The 23939-nt window shown below is 38.2% G+C and overlaps 1 protein-coding gene across 1 annotated transcript in view; it reads left to right on the top strand.

Annotated features, from left to right (window-relative positions):
* ROBO2 (roundabout guidance receptor 2) overlaps positions 1-23939 on the top strand; it is a 442630-nt gene that overhangs the window by 402253 nt on the left and 16438 nt on the right. The window contains exons 16-20 of the mRNA XM_086631322.1: positions 2594-2718; positions 5361-5532; positions 11469-11651; positions 20608-20650; positions 22216-22343. Coding sequence (XP_086487448.1) covers positions 2594-2718; positions 5361-5532; positions 11469-11651; positions 20608-20650; positions 22216-22343 — 651 coding nt within the window. The remainder of the gene's footprint in view (positions 1-2593; positions 2719-5360; positions 5533-11468; positions 11652-20607; positions 20651-22215; positions 22344-23939) is intronic.

Below are 23939 nucleotides of genomic sequence, written 5' to 3'. Positions count from 1 at the left end.
CTTTCCTCTCTCTCTGTCTGTGTTTCCAGGTATGTGTAGATAAGAAATTATATTTCTGAATGCCCTTTGTGTTTGAGGATGAAAGTAAATACGTTTCAGCAAGTTGTTCTATTGTACTTAAAAACAAAAATGAGTTATACAGTGTTAAGCTTTGCCATTTTTATGATTATTATTTTCGTGGAAAATGTTCTAATTAATATTGCATGCATACATTTATTCTTGGTTTTGTTGATGAATAACTTGAAGACTTTTAAAATGTTAATTTTTTTACTATGTGACGAATTATTTCACTTGCCATAAAATACACAATGCAACTATTAACTTCACCAATTTTATGCTCTGCACGATTGCAAGCAGTAGCCCAAGGCCACCTTTCCATACTTCACTTAAGCTGGCCAAGAGTCAAATTGTCCACAATACAGATCCTTTTCTTCCCTCCAGTACACTGTTTCTCTGCATCATTCAAGGTCACAAGGACTCTGCCAAGCACTATTTGCTTTGCAGCTGAACCAGCCTCTGAAAATGTTGTCAAAATGTGCATCCTCGCAGGACAGTAACACACGTGTCATTTTTCTTTTAAAATATTTGTTTCTGATGTAATCTTGTATGGTCCCTTGTCCCCTCCTCTGATACCCTAGTTTTAAGCTGTGTGATTCCTGTAACAGGCTACTCCAACTCTTCAGGGTTATCAGAGTAAGGATTTGAGCTCAGCTCCTTGAGCATGTGCCAGGTCAAGCGCTGAGGAGCATCCAAAACGGGAACACAGCCAGTCTCAAAGAGGCCACGGGGAACAATAAAGAAGTCTGAATTGACTCAGGAAATTTGAATACTCCTAATATCTGTGGCTGGTTTTACTTGTGTTAAACCTGCCAGACTTTAATACAGAGATGCCAGTGGCTTTTTGCTTTTCCTAGAAGCGTGATCCAAGGATGCTCATGCAGTCCAGAGTACCTGTTAAAGAGAAGACAGGAGTCCTGTTGCCATAGCACTTAGCACTGAACGAGTCCTCTCTGGATAGGAATACTCTACACCAGGGGGCTGGAGTCAGGGAGCTGTGATACTCGACGTGAGATGCACAAAAGCAGAGAACTATCTAGATTTGAAATTGGGGTGGGGAAGTGATAAATATTTTAGATTCTGGTACAAGGTCTACTGTAAGTCTTCAAAATAAGCTTCCGTATTTCATATTAAATGTTTTAAGGTCCTATTAAAGGTGATGACAAATACATGGAAGAAAAATTCCATAAAGAGTTATTAAACACAAAGAGATCACCCTGAAACAGAAAGTGTCTAAGCAACAGGCTTCCGTGAACTGGAAAATTGTCCTGTAAAGGAATCACAATATGCTCACTTTATTAGTTCACACTTTCCTAGCAACTTTCTATTAGTTTTGTCCAAGACTGATAGGTGGACTGAGATAAATGGACTAGATGGATCCTAGGACAAGTTCAGTGCAGCTGTTATCAATATTTTTTTTCCCCAGGGACTATACCTTAATATAATACGCTTGACTCTGGTAACTTAGCTTGCCACTGCGGTGGAGTTTCAACACTCACCTAGAAGTAAGGGAGGGGAGAGGGGGAGTCGCAAGAAGTTACAAGTGGCAGAGGAGGGACACATGCCACAGCCCCGGCCCTGGCAGCTGTAGCTGTGGTGGGAGGGCCCCCGCGTGGAGATGCACCAGATGCTCACGGAGGGGACTTTTCCGCAGCGGAGCTGCTGCGCCACTTCCCAAACCACTTGTCCTGAGCCAACAAGAGCACCCTGCTGCTGGTGTAGCTGCAAGAGGGGCTCTGCCAGCACAGCTCTGATCACTAATAGCTATGATTATTTTCTTTTCTTTCCACTCTTCTAGCCAATGTAACAGGGCTGTCAAGCCATTGGCTTGTAGATATGGCCTTGGTATGCAGTGACCAGCCAAACAGCTGCGAATGGTTGAACTGCACAGGACTCTGAAGAGAAAGCAATTTGCCTAGGGAAAAGAGGACATAAGTATATATCTGACCTAACCTAGCACCTTCCCTATTTACTGGCATTTAATATAGAAGCCCTGAACACCTTAACCCTTTTCCACCTAGGAGTGCAAGGTTTTATGTTTAAACCTGTTCAGTTTATGTCTTCCTGTAGAACCAATAGGAAACAAAACAAAAAAAATCCTTTAACATCTGCGGCTCACATTATTATTAGACCACGTGGGGAAAGAAGAATCAAAACTTTTTCAGGCCAGGTGAAGCAGCCTCACATTATGACTTAGTTGATACAACCATAGCTGTTCGTGCATGTTATGGAAAACAAATGCAAGCGTGAGAATAATTCCAATGCAAGCTTTAAAAATGCTAAATGTAAATAAATGAGGAGCGATTTGTATTGATTTTCCGTGGCCACAAATTTCATATTGTCATTCAGCCCTATGCTTCTCTTCAGAAAGGCATTTTTCAAAATTGTCAGTGCCTAACAAAATGTGCATACCTAGGCCTGCAGGGACTGTGAACTTTGTGTACTGTCTGCTTGCTCTTACATTGTTTCAGCAAAATTCGTGCTCTAGCAAATGGATTAATGTCTTACTTGTGCCTGTTTCCTCTCGTTGGTGTAGCTCCAAGTGCCCCTCCTCAGTCTGTTACAGTCCTGACAGTCGGAAACCACAACAGCACAAGCATCAGCATCTCCTGGGATCCTCCCCCTCCAGATCACCAGAATGGAGTCATCCAGGAGTATAAGGTAGAGATGATGTCTGATGGGAGGGTTGCGTATTTAAGGAAATAGCCTACTTGAATTACAGAACAATAGTGCTGTTTATGGATTTAGATTCTGACAGCATTTACAACTGCCCATATAATTATATGGAGAAAGAGGAATGAATGAGAATATGAATATGACTGCTTTGGATTTATTTTTTTTATTTATTTATAGCAGTACTACTGTTACATTAAAAGCAAAAATACCATGAGCTAGATCTGGAGAAAAGCTGTAATTGCCAGCTAGTTTACAGTGCTTCTCTTTCCTGCTTTTCCCTGCTGTAGAAGGAGAAGAAGGATTTTTTTGTTAAGGGCTTCTTCAGTCTCAAGACAGGAGGTGAAGTCCCTGTCTTAGAGTGCCTTCAATTTGGCAGAAAAACTGGCAGGAAAGATACCTCTTCTTTCCCCTTGCAAAAAATGCTGATCCTAACACTTCAAGGTCAAAGTCAAGGACTGTGGCTCTGTGAGAATACAAGACTTCTTCAGAGTACTATCTCTTGTCAAGATTCGCAACTTAAAGTGCTAGGTTGTTTGCTCTGAGGAACAGGTTGAACACCACGACTGTATCCGGTGTTTTTCATATGAGAGTTGCCTGCATTGTTTGTATTCTCTCCTTCTTTGTTGCTATGATGGCTCAAAGTATCCAGTCCTTGTATATCATCTTAAATTTTTTTGTGGTCTGTAATTCCCCACTAAGCTCTCTTTTGCACAAGTGTATTTTCACAACACAGAAAAAGTGCAGTGTGTTATTAGGGTGGAGGACTATGGAGAAAATGATTGGGCAAGGTTCAACACTCACAGGCTTGTGGCCATGGAACACACTGTTAAATGCCTAATGTGAAATTTTTAGTTTAAATCGAGCAGGGCAGCTTTCTTGACAGTCCCACAGAGGGTGGAAGTGGTGGATGCAGCTTATTTCACACAAAAAATTATTTCCCTGCTGTATCTTGAGGGAACACAGCATGAAGAAGGAAGAAAGTGCTTGACTTTTAAATCAACTAATGGTTCAACCTCTTCTGGCTTATTGCTTGGTCAGAGGGATGCAGTAAATGTTCACAATGTTTATGTTTAGCAGAGTACTTCTTTTGTTTTGCTGTTAGTCAATATCAAGATTTATTAATCCCAGTATTTTATTGATCTCTTTTTCATATCAAGTAATAATTATCTTTTGGCTTAATTAATCTTGATACTGACTCCAGTATAAGTCATATTAACCATCAAGGACTTATAGGGAAATAAGTAAAGCGCACGCCTAAACCACAAAATATGTAGATATGAAACAAAGTAGGCTGATGGTTAATAAAAGCCATGTTCCAGGTGAATTCTAAGACCTCTAGGTTGTTTATAAAAACAACTGGAGTCACTAGCTATTACAACTCCCTGTGTTAGATTTGGTGGCTGCCTGATTAGTTAGCTGGCTGCAGTGAATGTAGTGCGAAGAGTCTAAAACTTCCTCGAGTATAAAATGACGTGCTGAGGTTTCACAGTACATTTTCTAACAAATTGAATGTAGATCTGTTGATTCCACTTCGAGCATCAGAATGCCTGTAAATTTGTTTACGAATTCAGTGCCTTTAATTAGGGGCATCTCATAGCTGCTGTAACCTAAGACCAGGACGCACAAGGAGTGAAAGAATGAATGTATTAGTTTCTCACCCTATTCCATTCTGGCCTGCAAATGATACCTACTTAAGCTTAGGAGAAAAAAAGTTTCTTTGCCCTCCAAATCTTCCTCAGTGTTTCACAGGAAAAAGATACGGTGTGCTAAACATGGAGCACTGTAAAAAATAAAGGTGAAGAGAGCATTGCTGTTGCTTATTAACAAATCAGCTGATAGTGCTGCTATTATAATTATGTAGTGTACATGTGACATCTTTATGCATTGATTTTCTTGCGTGGTAGTAAATGCTTTCTTTAATAACATAGAAGCAGTATATGCAGATAACATTAACAGAAGAAGGATCCCTAAAACATCTTAGTTTTGCAACTTGTTGGGAAAAGCCTATGGAAAAATGCAAGAGCGAGACATCACACTCTGAAATGATAGACTGTTCTCATCACAAAATCCCAAGTGAGGGTATAGAGTGGTTTTTTTCTGTTTAATTAAGAGTAATTGAGACAGGAACTAATATCTGGATTCCTGAACAATGTAAGTAATCACAAAGGCAGCAGTAAAAAGTGAGTTTGTACTTACTCCATTTCAGAAATTTCACATATCCCTGTTGTGCAGTGAAAGCAAGTTGAAAAGAATTTTGAAATTTGTTTCCTCTTTAGTACTTTAAGAAGTGTTTCAACCTGTGCTTGTAAGATTTCAATTAATGTATAATGCCTCTTTTTCACTTTGATGATTCTGGTCTGTGCTTCTAAGAAGTGTAACCACAGAATTCGCACTCCATGGAAAGCCAGAGTCCAGCAGTATTTGCAAGCAATCTTTGCAGCTGTCTTGGTACTGTGCTAATCTGGAATTGCTTGCTAAGCTAAATCATCCCAGTTCCAGCTACTCCCGCTGTTAAGAAGTCCAAAATAAGTGATTGTCATGCAATACCTTGATACGTCATATCTATGCACAATTGTTTATGAGTATGAAGAATTTCGTATTTTTTAACTCATCAACTTTTGTCCCAGATCTGGTGCCTAGGTAATGAGACTCGATTTCATATCAACAAAACAGTAGATGCAGCCATTCGGTCTGTAGTAATAGGTGGCCTATATCCAGGTATTCAGTACCGCGTGGAAGTTGCTGCAAGCACCAGCGCAGGTGTGGGAGTAAAAAGTGAGCCACAACCCATAATAATTGGTAAGTGATTGTCTGTTCTGTTGTTTTGTTTTGCTTTTTTTTTGACTTTCAGAAATGCTTTCATAAATCACTTCTGGAAGCATAAAAATTCACGGAGCAAAAGACAAGATTTGAATAGAGCTAGTTAGCTTTTAATGTCCATTGCCTGCTGATGTTGCGTCTTCTCTTTGTGCTGAGTTCTCACAGCCAATGGAGGAAAATATGTTCCTGAGACATATGAGAAAATGCAGATTATCTAGTGAAACTGATTTAATAACTTTTTTATGCATTTACCACTTCTGCAGGTTGATGGATTTATGGAACTAACAGCTCGAGCTCCCTTTTCCTCCTGTTCAGATGGCTGTAATATTGCCTTACTTGTACCGTTGGTGCCTACGGCACTATTTACAGTTGGTTTTCTGAACATTTAGTGTCATTGTTTCTCACATATCCCAAGCAGACGACCTTCCTCTGTCAAAGAATAAGTGGCCTCTAGTCCAAATAGAGAGCAAGATAGTATTATCATCCCTGCCTTTGAAATGACTGTTTCTTAGTAGTGGTTTTCATGCTGAATTAATTTCCTGACCTGAGGGAAACACAGATTCTGTTTTTTTCTGAAATTCTTCTCAAGTATAAAATATAAAGGCACCAACAATATGGAAAGGGTAAGAATAGGAGGAGTAACGAGAGTTGGCAGAACTGAATTGAGCTGTGCAGAGCAGCACCTCTTTTGAGTGTGTAATACAGGTATTCTGTTACTTTTATCTGTATAATCTAATTTAGTTATTACTTAAATGGGGTTTTGTTTGTTTGTGCATCTTTTGTTGTTGTTAAATATTTTCTTTCTAGAAAATGTTGTCAACGCAATGTTGCAAATGTGGACTATTCTGTTATGTGTAGACCTTTAGAAAAGACCATCCCCTAAGTGTTGCTTAAATGTTTAATGATATTCAGGTTCCCTGTGCATCAAAACAGAAATTGGAATACGTCAGTTTTAAATATATTGTCACTGGAGAAGGAAATGTAAGAGTGGAGGTGAAGGAAGCACTGGTTTTAGAAAAAAGCAGACACGCCCAAAAAAAGAAGGGAAAAAGTTTTCTAGAACTGAGAGCAAGAAATTGATTTTTGAAAATGCAAGAAACCTGTCATTTAATAGATCTGAATTTTGGATCTCTGGGTGAATAACTGATGTTCTGAGACTAATCTGTCATTGCATTTGTTTTGAGCAGAATTTCTTTTTCTTATTTCACTAGGGAGTCTGTCTAGCTAGGCACTAAACACACTGGGCTTATTCCAACAAAACACTTAAGTGTGTTGCTTTTAAGCACATGAGCAAACTTGTGTCACTTAACGTGCTGTGAGTTAAACTTGCACCAAAGTGCTTTGCTGGATGATTCCCAGAATGCTCAGCCCCACATCTGGGTACAGCCCTTCATCCTGACTTTTTCCTTATAAAAAATGACTAGTATAATCAAGAGTTAAATGTGGAGACATCTGTATTGTTGCAGGAAGGAGGAAAGGGATGTTAGGATGCAAATAAAGTAAGAAAGAAAGAAAGAAGTTATTTGGCATTTAGAGTCTTAATTTTGCATTGTTAAACTCATAGTGATATTTATTTGCTCCTTAAATGATCCCAGAACAACAAGTCTGTCTGGTGGCATTTTTGCACATTTAAGAGTCCTTTGAATGAAAAGTAAAGGAGAGTCCCCTCTGTTTGAATTGTGTTTCAGTTCTCATTTCTGTTTTCCCTTTTGGGAACCCAAAGCTGGGTATGGTTATTACTTATATGGTCTGTACCTCCCTTTTCTTCAGGTCCCATTTTTCTATTGCTTATGAATTGCCGGCAGTTATTTCTCAGACAAATAAATTTGTTTGATAAAGGTAACAGTGTTGAAGTGGTACCATTTCTGGAAAATTTGAGTTGGTACCACTTGGTATTTGACTGTGAATCAAGAACATAAAACAAGAAAATGAATTTTTTAAGTAAATTTGCAGAAAAAGAAAATTACATGGATTAAAAATCTAGCTAAAGAATAAACCTCAAGTAAGTGATTGTATTATAATGGAGTTCTATATGGCCTCGTGCTTAACTGTGCTGTTTAACAGCTTGCAAACAGAATGAGCAACTGCCAAAATGCTGAATTATGGAGAGAGCAGGTCAGTGACACAGAAGAGTTAAACCATGTTGCCAAACGGAACTACTTTCATTGTCATGAAATACAGAGTCCAGAGTAAAAAAAGAAAGATGATGTTACTCTTAAACATAGGATATGTTCTTCTAAAAAGCTTTTTTCTGAAAGTAACTGATTTTCATAGTGGATAATCAACCACTGACTTCCCAGACCAATTCTAGGTAACAGACCCATGACAGTCCAGAAAGTAAAACCAGGACAATACGCAGCACTAGGAAGCAAATTATTTCTTTAGTTAGAAATTGTGTCACTGTTACAGAAATCCTGTGCCCATGCTATAAGCAAGACATTGAAAAATTTTATGGAAGACTCAAAGAGAATCAATAACAAAATTTTTAGGGTCAGTATTGATAGGCTAAAAATTTCACTTGGAAAACCAGAAATAAAATCGGAGATGATGGCAATATTAGTTAATGATATAGTTATTATTTCTCTTCATCAGTTGGCCTGTTCGCTCTTACATTCCATCATTGCCATAATAATATGAGGAACAGCTGCAAACTTTCACAGTAATAGGTACAATCGAATCTGATGTGTCTAATTAATTTTTGGTCCGAGAAATTAGTTTTGTTCTTCATTACTCTCCAATGGGAGGAAGACATTATATTTCATTATGTTTTTGTCTTCAGGAACAATGGAGCGTTACAGGTCGCACGCTTCCCTTGTCTATGTACTAATTAGTTGAACTGACAGCATTGTTACAGAAACACCTGCAGTATATGAAATAGTACACTGGTACCTTGGATGACATATTTATTACTTCTGCTTAAATATTATATAAAGAAATACAAAATTAATGCCATTCATTTCCCCAAACCCCAATGATTATATTAATTTTATCAAACGTCAGAGAGTAACATTCATCTGTATCAATTTATTTTTCAGTCGTCAAATTCACAAAGCATATGTTATTTTGACATTTAAATGAATTATTACTTTTGCAGTTGTGATTGCTAGGCACTGAAGGGTAGAGGAAACAGCCAGGCTGCAAACTTTAGAAGGTAATTTGGAGACAGATTGCACCTTCTCCCAGAAGAGAGAGAGAGCATAAGGTCCACTGAAAACTGTCCCCCGGCTCTCTGCAGTTTCCTCTCACATCTTTCATTCTCAAAAGACTGGTTTCTGACCTTAGAGAAGAAAATAGGACCTTCAGACTCTTTGGAGGCTTCAGCAGGAAGCAGTTGTTCTTTTCTGGAGTCCAGGAGCATCTGCTCCTGAAGCCGGTGTCTCTGAAGCACTTCCCTGCCAGCTCTTCTCCATGGCAGCCTCCGAAGCAGCACCAGCATTACCTGTTTCCTCACCGTCCTGCTGCTTTTAGCTCTCCTCCAAAGGGCACGGAAATTAACTAAAAGTTAATGGCAATTAGAGCGACATCAACTCCCATGCTGATTTCTACTAGAAAATCAATCGTGTCCCTGGAAGAGCATGCCGTAGAGTGCCTCTTTCTATTAGTTTTATTCTCAGCACTTCCTTTTTCAGCACTAGGGTGCACCTATGGGTTGGTTCCATGGGCAGAAAAAAAGGGGAAAATCTGATAAAGGAGCCATCGCTGCCTCCCTATTTTTGTTTGTCACAGGTGCTCACCGAGTTTTATTCTTGTTTGCTGCATCAGGAATGGAAAATGTCAGGCCTTTGGCAGCGGCAAGACAAAATAGGAAAGTATAGGAAAGAACAGCTGCAGCTACTGGGTCCTGACTCTAGTAAAGCTTACCAGCATGGCCAGTATAGACTGGTGCATGATACCAGTACTGGTGTGCTGCCTTTTTATACATGAGCAAGCGTAGTCTGTCAGCATCCTTCTGTGGGATCTGTTTTGTTTGGGGGAGGGAAGCCTGTTTTGTTTCTTGCACAGAGCTGCTGAAAGCAAGCCAAGTTCTAGCACAGCCTCAACAGTCTGTTTGTAAAAGCAGACGGTCATCATTACTAAATATTGACATGGTGCTGAAAGAGGGAAAGCTTCATAAAATCACCCAGATCTTTAACAGTGGGATGGCGAAGTAACGCAGCGCGTGGCGTTGCTTCCAGCTCTGAACACAACTTGGGAGCTGAAGCCACGTGGTGGCTGGGACGGTGCCAGAGCAGAGCTGCCCCACGGCAGCGGGGCGGGCTGGGGCAGGGGCGGCACGTTCAGCCCCACCTGCTCGCTGGGAGCCGTCCTCCTTCCCAACTTGGCTGGTGGAAACTCCGGGTCACCTGCAAAGAGGAGTCCGTGCAAATAAAACTGGAAGCGTTGGACGTCTCACATCTGCTTTAGCCAGTGACCATGTTTGTTTGCTGTAGACTGACATAAGGGCTGTTGTGGTGAAAGAAGTGAGCAGTAAGCCTAACTGTGGCTGAATTATAGAAAGGGACTATGTAGGTTTTCACAGCAAGGCATAATGCTACAACACTTTTAATAATTTCCTCCGAATGACTGTTTCAGTGTTTTATTGCCATATTCTACTACCTTTACGTGTTTGCAATAGACTGTCACAATCGAGAATCATAGTGTTTGCATCTTTTTTGTCTCAGTAGAGTAGCTACTCTTGGAGGTCTTCTGTGTGCATACAGGCATCTGATAATGCTGTGTAAACATTCCAAGGATTGAGCTATATAAATACTTTTACCGGAAACAATGAATAATTCTTTCACCAATTTCAGAACTGCAGATATGGGCAGTTTATATCAACTGTACATATAATCGATATACATATTTTTTGCAGAAAATTATGTTCCACATTTCTTAATTTTAAAACTAACCATTTTTGACAAGGGAACATTTGAAGTAGAAAAATGCTGGCCCTAGAACTGTATGCTTTAGCATTTCCTGAATTTCTATTCACATTTTTTATGAGCATTTATTTTCAAGCCAGACACCAAGCTTTTCCTTTTAGATAAGTTCCCTTTTATGGAAAGAGAGGGGAAAAAAACAATGGGAGCATCTACTGAAATTTACGGTTTTCTAATGGAATATAGACAATTTAAGATCCTATATGGTAATTTTAGATGCATGTCACTTTAATTGGTATTTCACATCATAATTATTTCTTACAGATTGATGTTAAGAATTTTTCATACCTATTCTAGATGAAAAAAATAGCATCTATTGCTGTGATTGTTTAGAGCTTACAGTTAACTACATCATTTTCTGCTTGTGTCAAAGCTGGCGCACTTAGGATTTGTACGGATTGCTTTACCCGTGAAATAATTGCTGGAAAATGCATCTTTGTCCCAGTTGAAAAATATATATGTTATTTTTTTGTTTTAAATTTTGGAACTCTAGCATGCAGCAAAACCAAATGAGTTAAGTAAGAATTTTTGGCATGCTGACAACAGTGAGAGAAGGAACTGTCTTTTGACATTGTAGCATATTTTGTATTTTGATTTCTCATTTGGAAAAAGTTATTTATTAATTGCTTGATTTATTTTTTTGATTGATTTCCTATGATCCATTTTCTCATCATCCCATTCTGTCTATAGTTATGTAAAACAAACAAATAAACAAGCATGTATATTGTTAAAAAAAAAGGCTGTGGATTACTTGAAAGAGTACTGTAGAGCTATCTTTTCAAATATGTTTGCAAAACCACAATGGATTATGGGTTTGCTTTCTAGAAACATTAATTTTCAGGTGTGCATAGGTACTCATTAAAGCTGTCCTACTGTGAATAATTCTTCTGAGGTGCATTACTGTTTTTTTTTTTCAATTTTCATTTGCAGAGCTTGTTTCCTGTTTGTATTACAGAACCCACAATAACAACATTCTGTGGAATTTCTTTTGTGCAGGAGGTCGTAACGAAGTTGTCATCACTGAAAATAACAACAGCATAACTGAGCAAATCACTGATGTTGTCAAACAGCCTGCCTTTATAGCTGGCATCGGTGGTGCATGTTGGGTAATTCTGATGGGTTTCAGCATCTGGCTCTACTGGCGCAGAAAGAAGAGGAAGGGGCTCAGCAATTATGCTGGTAAGAACAGAAACTATTTATTACCATCTCATCAGGTTCAATCATGAAGGAAACAGGTGCTGTTAAACCTACTTAAGAAACATGTTGAACTTACAGCAAGGGTGTCCTGGGTGAAGTTTGTATGCTTGTTTTAAATGTATGCTGTGAAAATGCTGGTGTATGAGAAGCTTTAAATGCATTGCTCGGTACTACATTTCATCATTACCATAAAACAGTGTTTATTTCTTTATTTTTACATCTCCAGCACATCTAGCATAAAAAAGTACAAAGAGGATTAACTGTACCTCTTGTTCCTTTCTCAGAAGGCACTCTGTTAGTGGTTCAGCCCCATTTATGTGCTCAAATGTAAGTTAGACTACACCCTGATAAGGAAGGTTAGAAAGAGCAGTTGTTCTTCTCCTCCTTCATTCCTGTGCATTTCCATGTCTTTGAAGCCCTCTGCATGGGAAATGAACGGAAGTACTTGTTCAGTGATTCCATACGTATAGCTGGAGGAGAAGGGAGTGATGTATTAGACGGAGAAGCGTGGTCAAAATTTACCTATGGCAGAAGCCATAAAAAGTTTTGTCTTGGAGGTAGAACACCTTGGAATGCCCTCACAGTGTGATCCCTCTTGCACCAAACGTGTTGCTCCAGTTACAAATAAGTTTTTGAAAACTGCATTTGGAAGAATAAATACGTTTGCCAAATGGCAATATTTTCTTCCTTTCCCAACCTGTTTGTTTTGTGTATTATTCTGTGCTTCAGGATTCTTGTGGGTTTATAGGATGTCAGATGAATTATCATAAAATGGGTCACTCTTAAGCCTAATTTAACACAAAAAAAGCTATTCTTCAAATTTTGGGGTAGGTTCTCTTGTAGTGCTTATTAACATTTAAAAAGAGAAAACACCTCCTTTTTGAGCAAGGTTTGTACAGTTGAGGACATAGCATATTTAATATTGACATTATATCATGCTAAAGTTACACTAGTGCTCTTCTATTTACAAGTTATCACATGTGAACCTGAGGACACGGGCTTCCTAAGTGGTTGAGCATCTCTAACAACTCACCAAAAACCAGTGTTCATTTCCTGCTCACAGCCAAACAGTCCTATGCCTCCTCACCTTGGTGTTAGCCATCATCAGACTCCTCCATGTCCTGACTGGGCTCACTAAACCAAAAGGAAACTGTTCTATAGTGTTTTCCAATCCTTCCTGTTGAATTAGTTGGGCTCGGTGAAACAGGCAGCCCAGGAAGAAATCGGGCAGAGAGAGGAGAGACCCTTTCAGTGGCTCTTGGACTGACTCGGTTTCTGTGGAACCTCACCTTGCATCACCACATGACCTGTATCATTCATAGATTATCCTTTTTGCCGAGATATTTTCTTCTTTCCCTTAACTGCAATGACTTTTACTCTCTGAGAGGTGGGGTGGTGTTAATTGAGAAACTACTGTATGTCACACACATGCCTACACATGTATTTGTATGAAATACCCATCTAGATCCCAAAATTTTTCATGTCAAGAGACTGCTGTACTGTTGTTTCTCTTAGAAAACAGTCCTATACATAAACTTTGGACACAAGCTAAGAATGCTCTTTTTTTAATAAGCAGAATCATTAGGCCTGTATGTGAGTGGGCATGTTGGGAGGCAGGAAGAGATTGAGAGTAAAGTCTTTTATACCTTAAAATGCATAGCTGTAAATAATTGCAATAGTCATTATAAACAGTGTGTCTCCTGCAACTCATTCCTTCTCATGATGTTTGCTGCATCTCAGTGTGATGTGAACATTGCATCATGGCACAGAATTCCCATCATCAGAATTATGAAATAGTGTATGCTTTCAGCAAGGAAAGTTCATAACAGATCATGCCTCAAAATTCATCCTAATGTTTACAATTTGGAGAACAGCATGTCCACATAGAAAGTCTTCAAATGTGGCTGTCAAAATTCACTGCTCACCTTTCTAACCATCATTTCTCATTGGCTGCTGGCTGGTTAGTGCTTTAAGCTCAACTGTTATGTCCTGCTTATGATATTCAACCACAACCGAGTAAATTCCAGAGGAAACTCGTGCCCTGCAATTAGCGCTTATTATCAGGGTGTGTGACTCACAATATGTTTGCTTTCTTGTTTTGCAGTTCAGTCCTTCACCTTCACCCCTGCAGGTACTGTCCATTAGTCTGTCTCTTACCTCACCAACATGTCATTGCAAACATTAGCTATCTAAGTGTTTACGAACGTGTGAGATATGCAGTATTAAAACCAAATACAAGGAGAGATACTTCTGCTGTCTGTCTGTAATAAAAGCGTAGCGTTTATTGTCCTGGTGATTCCAGGGGAACATAAAATCCACCACCATTAATGTCTCTGTCATTATAATTCTACATACTTCTTACTCGGCTAACTCCTCAGAGTAATGCAGTTTTAAAAGTAATTTGTAGGACAAGATGCTTGAACTAACAACATAAAAAAGCGTTAGTCCTATATAACTGAATTTTGATTTTAAAGCAAAAAAAAAAAATATCTTGAACATTTTTGAAGATCTAACGGGAGAAATGGCACTTTCTTCCGCTTTAGCTGTTAGTTGCATATATGTTGACCTTACCAGGTGTTCAGATCTCCAAGCATCTAGTGATTAACCAATGCACACTTTGCCTTTACAGTGTTTTTGAAATTGAAGCATTTGCTTTTTTTCTGCCTACCCAATTCAAAGCTGATATTCTGGGTTTTGTATCTTTAATAAACATAGCATACGTTAGACCATTATCGTAAGCATGATTAAAGATATGTGAAAAATAAACGAAGTATGGCTGAAACAGCAGGTGGCAAACAGCTTATTCAACATATGGATAGCTGGGAAAAATAGAGTATATAATTAATAGTAATAATTAATGCAAATAATTGGCTTCTGCTCTCATACCTAAGCTCGAGATTCAAAAACTTAAAAATAATTATACCTCAGTGTTACCATGTAAAAGGCTGATAAATCCCAGCATTTTCCAACAGAAGTCTGTAAAGTTTTTGGCATGTAGCTTGGCTCCTCAGTTGCACTGACCAAAGCAGCCTCTTCTCCTGCGCCCCCTGCCATCCACGTGATAGAGGCCAGTCTTCATACTGCACTGCTGACCCGGTCCTCATGCTCAGCTGGCTGCTTTCTCGCTCTCGCTTAATTTCAGCCACAGCTGGAGTGTTAGCTTAGCAGAAAAGAACAGATGACTGTTGAGGCAGATGAGCAAAGGTGGTGTTGTCTGCCCCAGGGGCCTGTGTCATTGTAAGGGAGAAGAATCCTCATGGAGAAGCTCTAGGTGCTCAGGAGTTGCTCCTCTGGCTTCCGGGAAGGTTTGTTCAAGTTAGTATAAGTTGTGGCACAACATATCCTACCCTAAATGCTTTACTTGCTTTTCTTTGAGACACAACTTAGGATTTTTTTCAAAATTAAATAATGCATCTTTGCATTTTGGTTCCTATGATTATGCCACTGTCAGCTGTCTGTAACCGTGGTGAGTTTTTTCCATTGTCTTTGTAGCATATGTTGGCATGACACAAGGTTGTGCTGGAGCCACATGATTCAGTGCAGTTGATCCACATGTGTTGGATGACTAGGATATGTCAGAGGCACTGCCAAAAATTGGCTTTTTTAAAAATAATTTTGACATGTCATGGACTCTATAGAACTATAACAGCACACAGTTCTATTTCCTGGCCTATAGTAATTTCTGGAGGCACTGAGAACCTAAGTCATCCAGTAGCCAAGTCAAAAAAAAAAATCATTATTTTTTAAAAAAAGTTATTCTTATGAAAGAATGTAGTCTGTGTTTTTGATCTTTGTACCCATAGTTCTGTAAGAAACGTTGTTAGTTCTCTAATATTTGAATTTACCATTGGTAATATCGTTTAGATAAGTATATCTATGCTTGTGGAGGTTTGATGATGCTCACAACTGTATGTTGTTCCCTTCAAAGTTATGATTCATAAACAGTTTGGTTTCAAGTCGAAATATTTAGACAGTGGTGTGTAGTTTTCAGAATCTCATCAGAGACAGCTGTCAATAAAGTTTTACTAAAGATGAATTTAACCTAATATACTCAGATTTTAGAAGGTGCACTCTCTTTGTTCAGACATCTGCTTTAAATTCTTCCTTCAGAAAATTGCAAAGTGCAGATTTGACTGTGTAATAAAGAGAACTGAATGTATTAGTGGAACATTCATATACTTACTCTATTTCAGTCACAAAACAAAACCCTATTTTTTTGTGTTATTTCTGATGTAATTTTTGTTTTGTTTTCTTCATTTGTATTTGCATATGTGTAGAACTTAAAACACTAAAAATAGTCGTTTAAAAGTCTGGATTCTGAAGTTATGTAATTACTTGCTAAAAATATTCTTTCAGGTCGTTTTCAGATTATGGGTGGGACTACTTGTTATTTGCATTATGTTATTAGGCTCCTAAGAGGTATAATTTCTGTAACTGCTGTAACAGTCTGTGTAGGAGAAGAGCAAACAGCAAATGTCACGCAATTGGTAAAGATTTGTGCCAGAAAAGAATAATTGATTGAGTTAAATTCATTAAGCTTTCTGTCTTTGTGAACATTTTCATAAGCACTGATCGATTGCTCAGATGCTCACAAATAAAGTGACATTGAAAATCATAACTAAATCTTATTTTCACTTGAACTGACTCCAGTAGTTACTGAGCCACAATTCTGTACATCGCTATTCTTCCACTTCCCTTTCCCCCATCATGACTCACTAGACATTGATTCCCAGTAATATCAGTACTACAAAATATAAGAAGTTGTATTGGAAGTTGCAATTCTCTCTTTACGTTTTGGTATAAGGGCTTATACAGCAAAGGCATGGAATCCATTTGTAGAAATAAGAGAAATTTCATTATCTGCTTATCTTTCCTGTGTCTTCAAACTCATAATTGTTCCAGTACCCACTCACTTGAATCCTCAGGTGATTTCGAGTCTCTAGGCTGTCAGTCATGCAAAGAAAGTAAATATGTATTTTCACTTATGAGTAGGTAAGCTTATTTAGTGACTAGTGCTTCTTGGGATTAAAGATTTCATGAAACTGAGTAAACAAAAACAAATTAAAAATAGATAGAGAATTATGGAATGCCACACATTTTACATGCAACTCCTGAAACTGTTAAGTGAGGATAAGTTATTTGACAGAATCATCCAAAGGTAGACAGAAGATTTGATGGAATTTTTATATGCTGATTATCTCTTCTGAGTTAATGCTTATTAAAAGAGGATTAATCTACATTCGTATTTGAGGAACAGCTTATCAGAAAAAGGAATGAGACTTGGCTGGCAACATTAAAGTTTTCATTTGCGGTAGGAAAATGTGGCCTACTAGAGATAGGCGTACAGAAAGCTTTCTAAAGCTTTCGTGCCTCAGAATGTCAACTTACTATACATTCGTATTTTTCCAATTCTAGCAGGCAGAAAGATTAAGTTTAACCTTGTCAGATAATATTAGTAAATGGTTTGGGTACCTCCTTATATATTTAATAAAAAGCATGTGAAAAGCTCCTTAACGTATGCTGTTCTCCATACAAATACATACAATATAATTTCCTTAAATATTTATGCATTTAAAATGCACTTTGGATTATATTTCTGCATTTTTGCAGCCCTTGAAGTATAAGCTGGTGGGGATTCCTTCAAAATCTCTCTATGCAGAGGTTATTTTTTCATCTTCTTTTGAAAACCAATCTCATCCCTGCAGGTCTTCAGCCTTTCTAAGAACATATATCAGATGCAAAGAGTGCTGAAAGAGCTTTTTTGCTTCCTCAGTGATAAAAAGCAAGGGAGATGGGTGGGTCAGTGATAGGGACATCCTTCCCTTCCTCCTCTTACATTGCCCCTTGAAATTGCTCTGCTTCTTTTTGAAGTGGAGACAGGATGAATAAAGCCAGCTGTCTGCATGTTTTATTTTTACAGTGACATCTACAAGTCTGCATTGCATTAAGTATGCTCCTATTCAGGCGCTTAGGCTTGTTTTGTAATTGCAGAAATCAAACCACAGGCAAAAATGCTGACAAAACATAAGGCAGGAATGATAAACATAGTGCTTGTGTTGGCAGCCTGACCATATCTTCTGTTGTTAGCTGTCTTTCCTTTCACAATATTGATGCTGAAAGAAATGCACCTTCTCTATCCAGCCTCAGGTAGCCCATTTATGGATGGCATCAGGAATGCAATTTTTTTTCTGTAGCATCCTAATGATACGTCCACACTTCAAGAGGAATTTTGGCTAGCTTAGTTGACATTCCGGAGCCTTTCCACCAAAAATAATAAACTAAAATACTTTCTTGCTTATTTTCTCATGGAGATTATAACCATCTGTGCATTGGTATACAGGGTGGAGGATAAACGAAAGAACCTGTGTTTCTTCCCAGTTCCATACACATCACATAAGCTAGGCACAGTCTTCCCCAGGAAAAACAACGTTACTGCAATACAAGTTCTTTTTTTTAAATAAACTAAGCTGAACTTTTCTTCTAAAATCAGTGTTTATATAGAGAGGGTGTAAGATTATTTAATGTAGGGAAAGAAACAGGAAGCAGTTACTACCACCAGGATACACAGATAGAAAGATTAAATGCTGGGATGCCTTTTCTTCTATATAAGCTCATATGCCACAGCCAATCCGCAGCAATTACAGCTCTAGCAAATAGGTTTCAATATCATGTCTTCTTGATATGTTTCTCACAGTATGCCTTGGAGTTTTTTCCATACCTCATCACATGGAAAATAAAATGTGTCTGGCGAACTTTACTACAATTTCCTACTAGCTCCCCTGTTTTAGTTTTGCTGTGTAAATCTATGGAAGAGATATAATTATTTTGAAGACAACAAGTACTGATTTTTCTTTTTTTCCATATGTCATGGATAGTTAAAATCTCACACACCTGTAAGTGCTATACAAGTGGTGACAATATTACTTTAAAATTGTTTCAGGTAAATGATAGTGTAAACAATAACAATTGCTTACACTATCTTGTTAATCCCAAGAATTTTTCAGAAAATAAGTTTTACTGGAATCCCCTTAAATCCGTAAACTTTATTTATAAGAGTTGTTGCTGAATGCGCCTTTGTTTATAATTTTCCTTATTTCTTATTGCTTTGACAAATGCCGAAGGTTGGAGAAATGGAGTATTAAATTTGAAGGGGAGAAGGAGAAAGGAAACAGCATCTAATGTACTTTTTTACCAACATACTTTGAGTCATAGCCGGGCAGTACCCACCTCTTTGCATATTCACACATGATATCCACAGCACTTGAGGTTATTCGCTTTTAAGCAACGAGAAATACAGTCATTTGACAGCCTGTTAGAAACAACGTGAATGAAAGTAGCGTCTGCTCTAAAATTAATTAGCTGCAATGTTTTACCATGTCTTGTTTTTCAAAGCAGACTTTTGTTTAATACTTCCCATACTTGCATTTTGATTTTCTTTTCATTAATTGCTTTGATTACATCCTTTCAAAATTCAGCTATTAACCATTTTGATGTGACATATGACTGCAGTGATTTTCTGATATTGATATTAGTCTGTTCTGCAGTGAAAGGTAATTAATCACTCTACCCAAGCACTCTTCCAGCAGGGCTTCCAGAGGGGCCAGTTTTGTCCCCTTTGCTGAATGTAGACTGTGAAATTATCATAGGAGTTAATAAAGTGACAAGGATTCTATAAGGTATCAGAAGTATTTTCCCAGTGGATTTATGTCATTGCTATTTTTTTAAATGATCTCAGCATTTCTACTGAGCGTAGTAATTTTGTCTAATTGGAATGGTGTATAGTAGAAAGCGTAATCTTGAATTTGTGTAGTTTGGACTAATATTTGGAAAATCTTGCAAGTATTCTGAGAGCTGTAATTTAATGATGGGAATGTTTGTCTTACAAAGGTAAATAGTATTTCCAAACCAAGGCCTATTTTAAATTAAACTAGCCACAGACTCTTCCATTCCTCTCTGAAATTCGAACCCTCATCTTGTCAGAGGCCTGTAAGGATGCAGGTGTCCAGGACATTGATATAATTTAATAATCTACCTTATCTATGCCTGACAATAAATAATGGGTTATTGCCACTGAGAACCAGAGTAATCTGTTGGCCTTGATTCAAAATATTTGCCAGTGCTTCAAAAAGGAGCATGAAATGTTGTCAATTAACATCTCACCGGTAATGTGGGTTTACCTACATTGCCCTGAAATGTAATCCTGTTAATAAGATAGATAAGGGATAGGCTGGTTTTTTGTCAAACACTCACAAATGGAGCCATAAAAACAATTATCTCCTTCTGAACGTACCCTCGGCATCCCTCATGACAAGGCTGGAAACACTTAATTCCCAGTGATACTGGCATGTATGCATTTATGTGTGGGTGCTGGTTCTTATACTGTACTTTTCATGGAAAAAGTGCAGCTGTATGTTTTTTGGTGTTTTTTTTTCACCCCTTCAGGTCTAATAGAGCTGCCACCTCTCTATATTTGTCCTGGGAAATGGCACGTTTGTGTGGTGACATTATATTACTGCATTACAACATGATGTTATTAACTCACTGGTGCAATGTCATTCTGTACCGGAGCAAAAGCATGCCAAGAAAACAATTTCATCATGTGGTGGAGTCTTGCAACACAAAGTCAGATGAAGGGGCTTGTGGTAAATTCAGGCCTTTTGCCCAGGCGGCTGGTTTGCCCTGCAAGCTACAGAGCAAATTGATCTTAGTCTATGAGGTGCAGAGAAATCCTAAACAAACTGTAACCCTAACGTTTTTGATCCTTTTCTCATATTTTCTGTACTTTATTATGTGATGATGCCAAGAGGCCTCCGATCTCAGACATTGAGCAGTTTGAATTGTTACTTTTAATTATTACTAATTGATTTTTCCCTGTCTTATATGTGTGTGCGTGTGTGTGTGTATGTTTGTTTGTTTTGTTTTTCCAACCAAAACACAGTCACTTTCCAAAGAGGAGATGGAGGACTAATGAGCAATGGAAGGTATGTTTCTCTGCATAAAGGTCTTTCCATCCTATTTATTTTTAAGATTAGGGATCTGAAAAATGCTAGAGGTGATGCATTTGGGTAACAACTGATCATTTGGAAGACTGACAATGCTAGCAGGAGTTAAGTAGCTTACCACAAGGTTTAATGACCTATCTGTTGTGCACTTTGGAGGAATCAAGCCCAGATGTTTCACGTCTCCCAGATGCCCTGGAAGAAATGAGTAGTAAATATCACAAGGAATGTGTTCATTTGTTACCAAGATGTTTATTGCATTAATTAGACATTAGCAAATGAAGTTGCTGTTGTTTAAGACTCCTTATTGGCTCCTCCTAAATTGCTGTGAGTGAACAATTACACTTAATCGATCACGAAATAAATGATTCATGGATGATGAATAGGCTGTAGATTGATAGGACTGGATTCCACAACTTTGGCTACTCAATTGAAATTGATAAAAGCTGATAACGGACCCATATATCCTCATCTATTTTCCCTTTGCCAATATGGAGATTGTAATTAGGCCCTGGTAATAACTTCCAATCTCCCGTTTAATCAATATTTTAGCAAAAAGAGATTAGGCCTAATGAGAGGGAGTAGATGTGGCAAGAAAGCGACTGGGTCTTCTTATTGCCGTTTCCATAGAAACCGATGTTTCTCTTAGGGATTGTGCCAGGCGGGGGTCTATAACGTACAATGATCGGAGATGTTGCTCCAACTTCATGAGTGCATTAATAACCTAGAAAAGCTGCAGAACTGAGGATGGGGTTTTGTTTTCATTTAGGGGGAAGGGTGTCTGCAGGAGATGATTTGTTTTCCCTGTTAAATACAAATACAAACAATCCACCTGCCTTGCTGAATTTCTGGCTATTTATCCCGGGGTGAGAGAGACATGGTGCCTTATGGCCCGAGCGAACCTTCTCTTTCAACATACTCACTGTTTAATACTGCTCTCAAAGCTGGGAATTACAGGGATATAAAAGCCGTGCAGTAGTGGCAGATAAAGATAGCTGTGGACTTTCCATTAATCCTACTCAAACCTGTTTGCCTCTAAACCATCTGAGAATGCTCAAAGAAAGAGTTACCAGCCTGTAGATGACAGGCGTGCATTTGGGATGCAAGGGAAGGAAGAAATAGTAGCCCAAAGTCCTGGAAATGGCTGATACGGAGCAATCAGTTTGAGTGATGGCTCCCTTGAGGTGGTAATTTATCATGCAGCCCTGGTGTAGGATCCCGTGATGGTGCTGCCTAACCCCTGTTTCACACAGACAGTGGAGTTCATTTGGATTCTGGCAGAATCACGACGGATGCCTAGTCCCACTTCTACTGACAAAGTTGATTTGTATATATCCTTAATTAACTGCTCAAGGTCTTTAAATCATCAAAGGCTACGCAATTTTGATTTGAAATAAATTAAAGTCTCCTGAACTGTTTATTACCTACCATGTTAGAAGAACAGTGATATAGTCTCTTCAACCACTAGTTGTCTCACAGATATTTTAATTTTGTAAAAATATATATATATATTTGTATGTATATCTTTTTTTCTTATTCTGCTTCAGTCGACCAGGTCTATTGAATGCAAGTGACCCCAGTTATCCGTGGCTTGCAGACTCTTGGCCTGCCACAAGTCTGCCGGTAAACAACAGCACTAGTGGACCCAATGATCTTGGCAATTTCGGTCGTGGAGGTAGGTTTCATTCTACTAAGTCCCTGTACAGCACACAATAGGCTTCTGTTAGTTAACGTCCATGATAAACACTGTGTAATATTTTTATCGTTACAGGTTTTTCTGTGTTTAACTCAAGATTTGATTTAAAATTGACTTTAAAATGTTCGTTTTGCTTTGTCTCTTTCTACGTCTTTAAAACATAGGTCTAGTTTGTAATTTACCTCACAGTGGTGAGGCAGGGTCTGCTTATCATCTCAAGAGAAATGCATTTGCTGCTCAAACTCGGTTTCTTTTGTGTGGAGCTGAGCGATCTGCTGTGCAGGACAATGTAGCCAGGAACAGAGAATGTCCATAAGAGCAGAGAAGAACTCAGGGGATGCAGTAAGACTGTTCCTTCAGCAAAAGAAGGACAGAAGAACATTGTTGCTGTCACCTTACCCATCCCCTTCCTGTTGAGGGACTGCTCTCAGTCTCAACCATAATCCGTGAAGAAGACTTCAAAGATCTTCAGAAACTTTCCTTCTTATTGGAGGGAAGAACACATAAAAGGAACTATTTAGATTTTTTAGGGGTTTATTTCCATTTTGAATTGAGGGAGGGGTACTTTGGTACTCCACTTTGGGGAGATGAGGTAATCATTTATAATTATGGTGGTGAATCTTTAGAGGGGTTATTTTTTTTCGCACATTTACTCAAATGGGAATTTCAAGATGTGTGACTGGGATTTTTAAAAGTCATAGTAACATTCACTTCTCTTTCTCTTCTGGTTTCTGTGATGTTATAACACAGCTAGTTCTGCATAGTGGTATTCAGAACAAGACTTCCTAATATAAATGAGTATGTAAATATTTTTAAGACATAAATTAGTAAAAAAAAAATCAAGACAACTTTATATATAAAAGTACATTAAAATGAAAAAAATCTGTAAAACTGATAAATGTGAAAATAATTCAGTTTTGAACTGTACCAGAGTCTGTTTCTGAAAACCATCCCTCACATCAGTTTTATGTTCCCATGCAAAACTTTTTGCCTGTGGTTTGACTACTGTGACTTCAAATTATAACAGAACGCTCTAGATTTATTTTCCATATAAAAATGTTATAAAGCTCTTGTCTTACAAAGAAAATTATAAAGTAAGAAAAACTTTTGATAATATTTAAAAGGCAGCTGAATATCTGCCAGCTTCTTTGTTGTGAATATCTTGAAAATAAGACCCTTCAGTACTTTTCCATCTTTCCATAAGCTCACATAATACAGAAAAATTACCGTTTTCTTTTAGCATTTGGCTCTATACGACTGAAATTGGAAGCATGTTTCAAAACTTTTGGCTTCGGTGTGGGTGAGGCATAGGTCCAAATTTACCAAGAGATGCAACAGTTATATTTGGAATTTCAGCAGCTGAATTCCACCCATGATCTTTACAGTTCAGCTTACACTTTTATTCTGGCTGTTGTGGGACCACTTATCCCTCTCTGTTTCAGTAGTTGAGTTTGGATGCTTCTGCACTAAAGATGGATTAGAAGTCAGATGTTTTATAACATGGATTAACTGTATAGATAGAATTTGGGCCTCTTTTACTGGTTAAAAGGTCTGTGATAATATGAAAGATCTGTA

This window comes from Tauraco erythrolophus, chromosome 1, assembly GCF_009769465.1.
Source record: "Tauraco erythrolophus isolate bTauEry1 chromosome 1, bTauEry1.pri, whole genome shotgun sequence".
Taxonomy (NCBI): Eukaryota; Metazoa; Chordata; class Aves; order Musophagiformes; family Musophagidae; genus Tauraco; species Tauraco erythrolophus.
The sequence above is the reverse complement of the archived record's forward strand: the minus strand, read 5'-3'. Positions and strand labels throughout refer to the sequence as shown.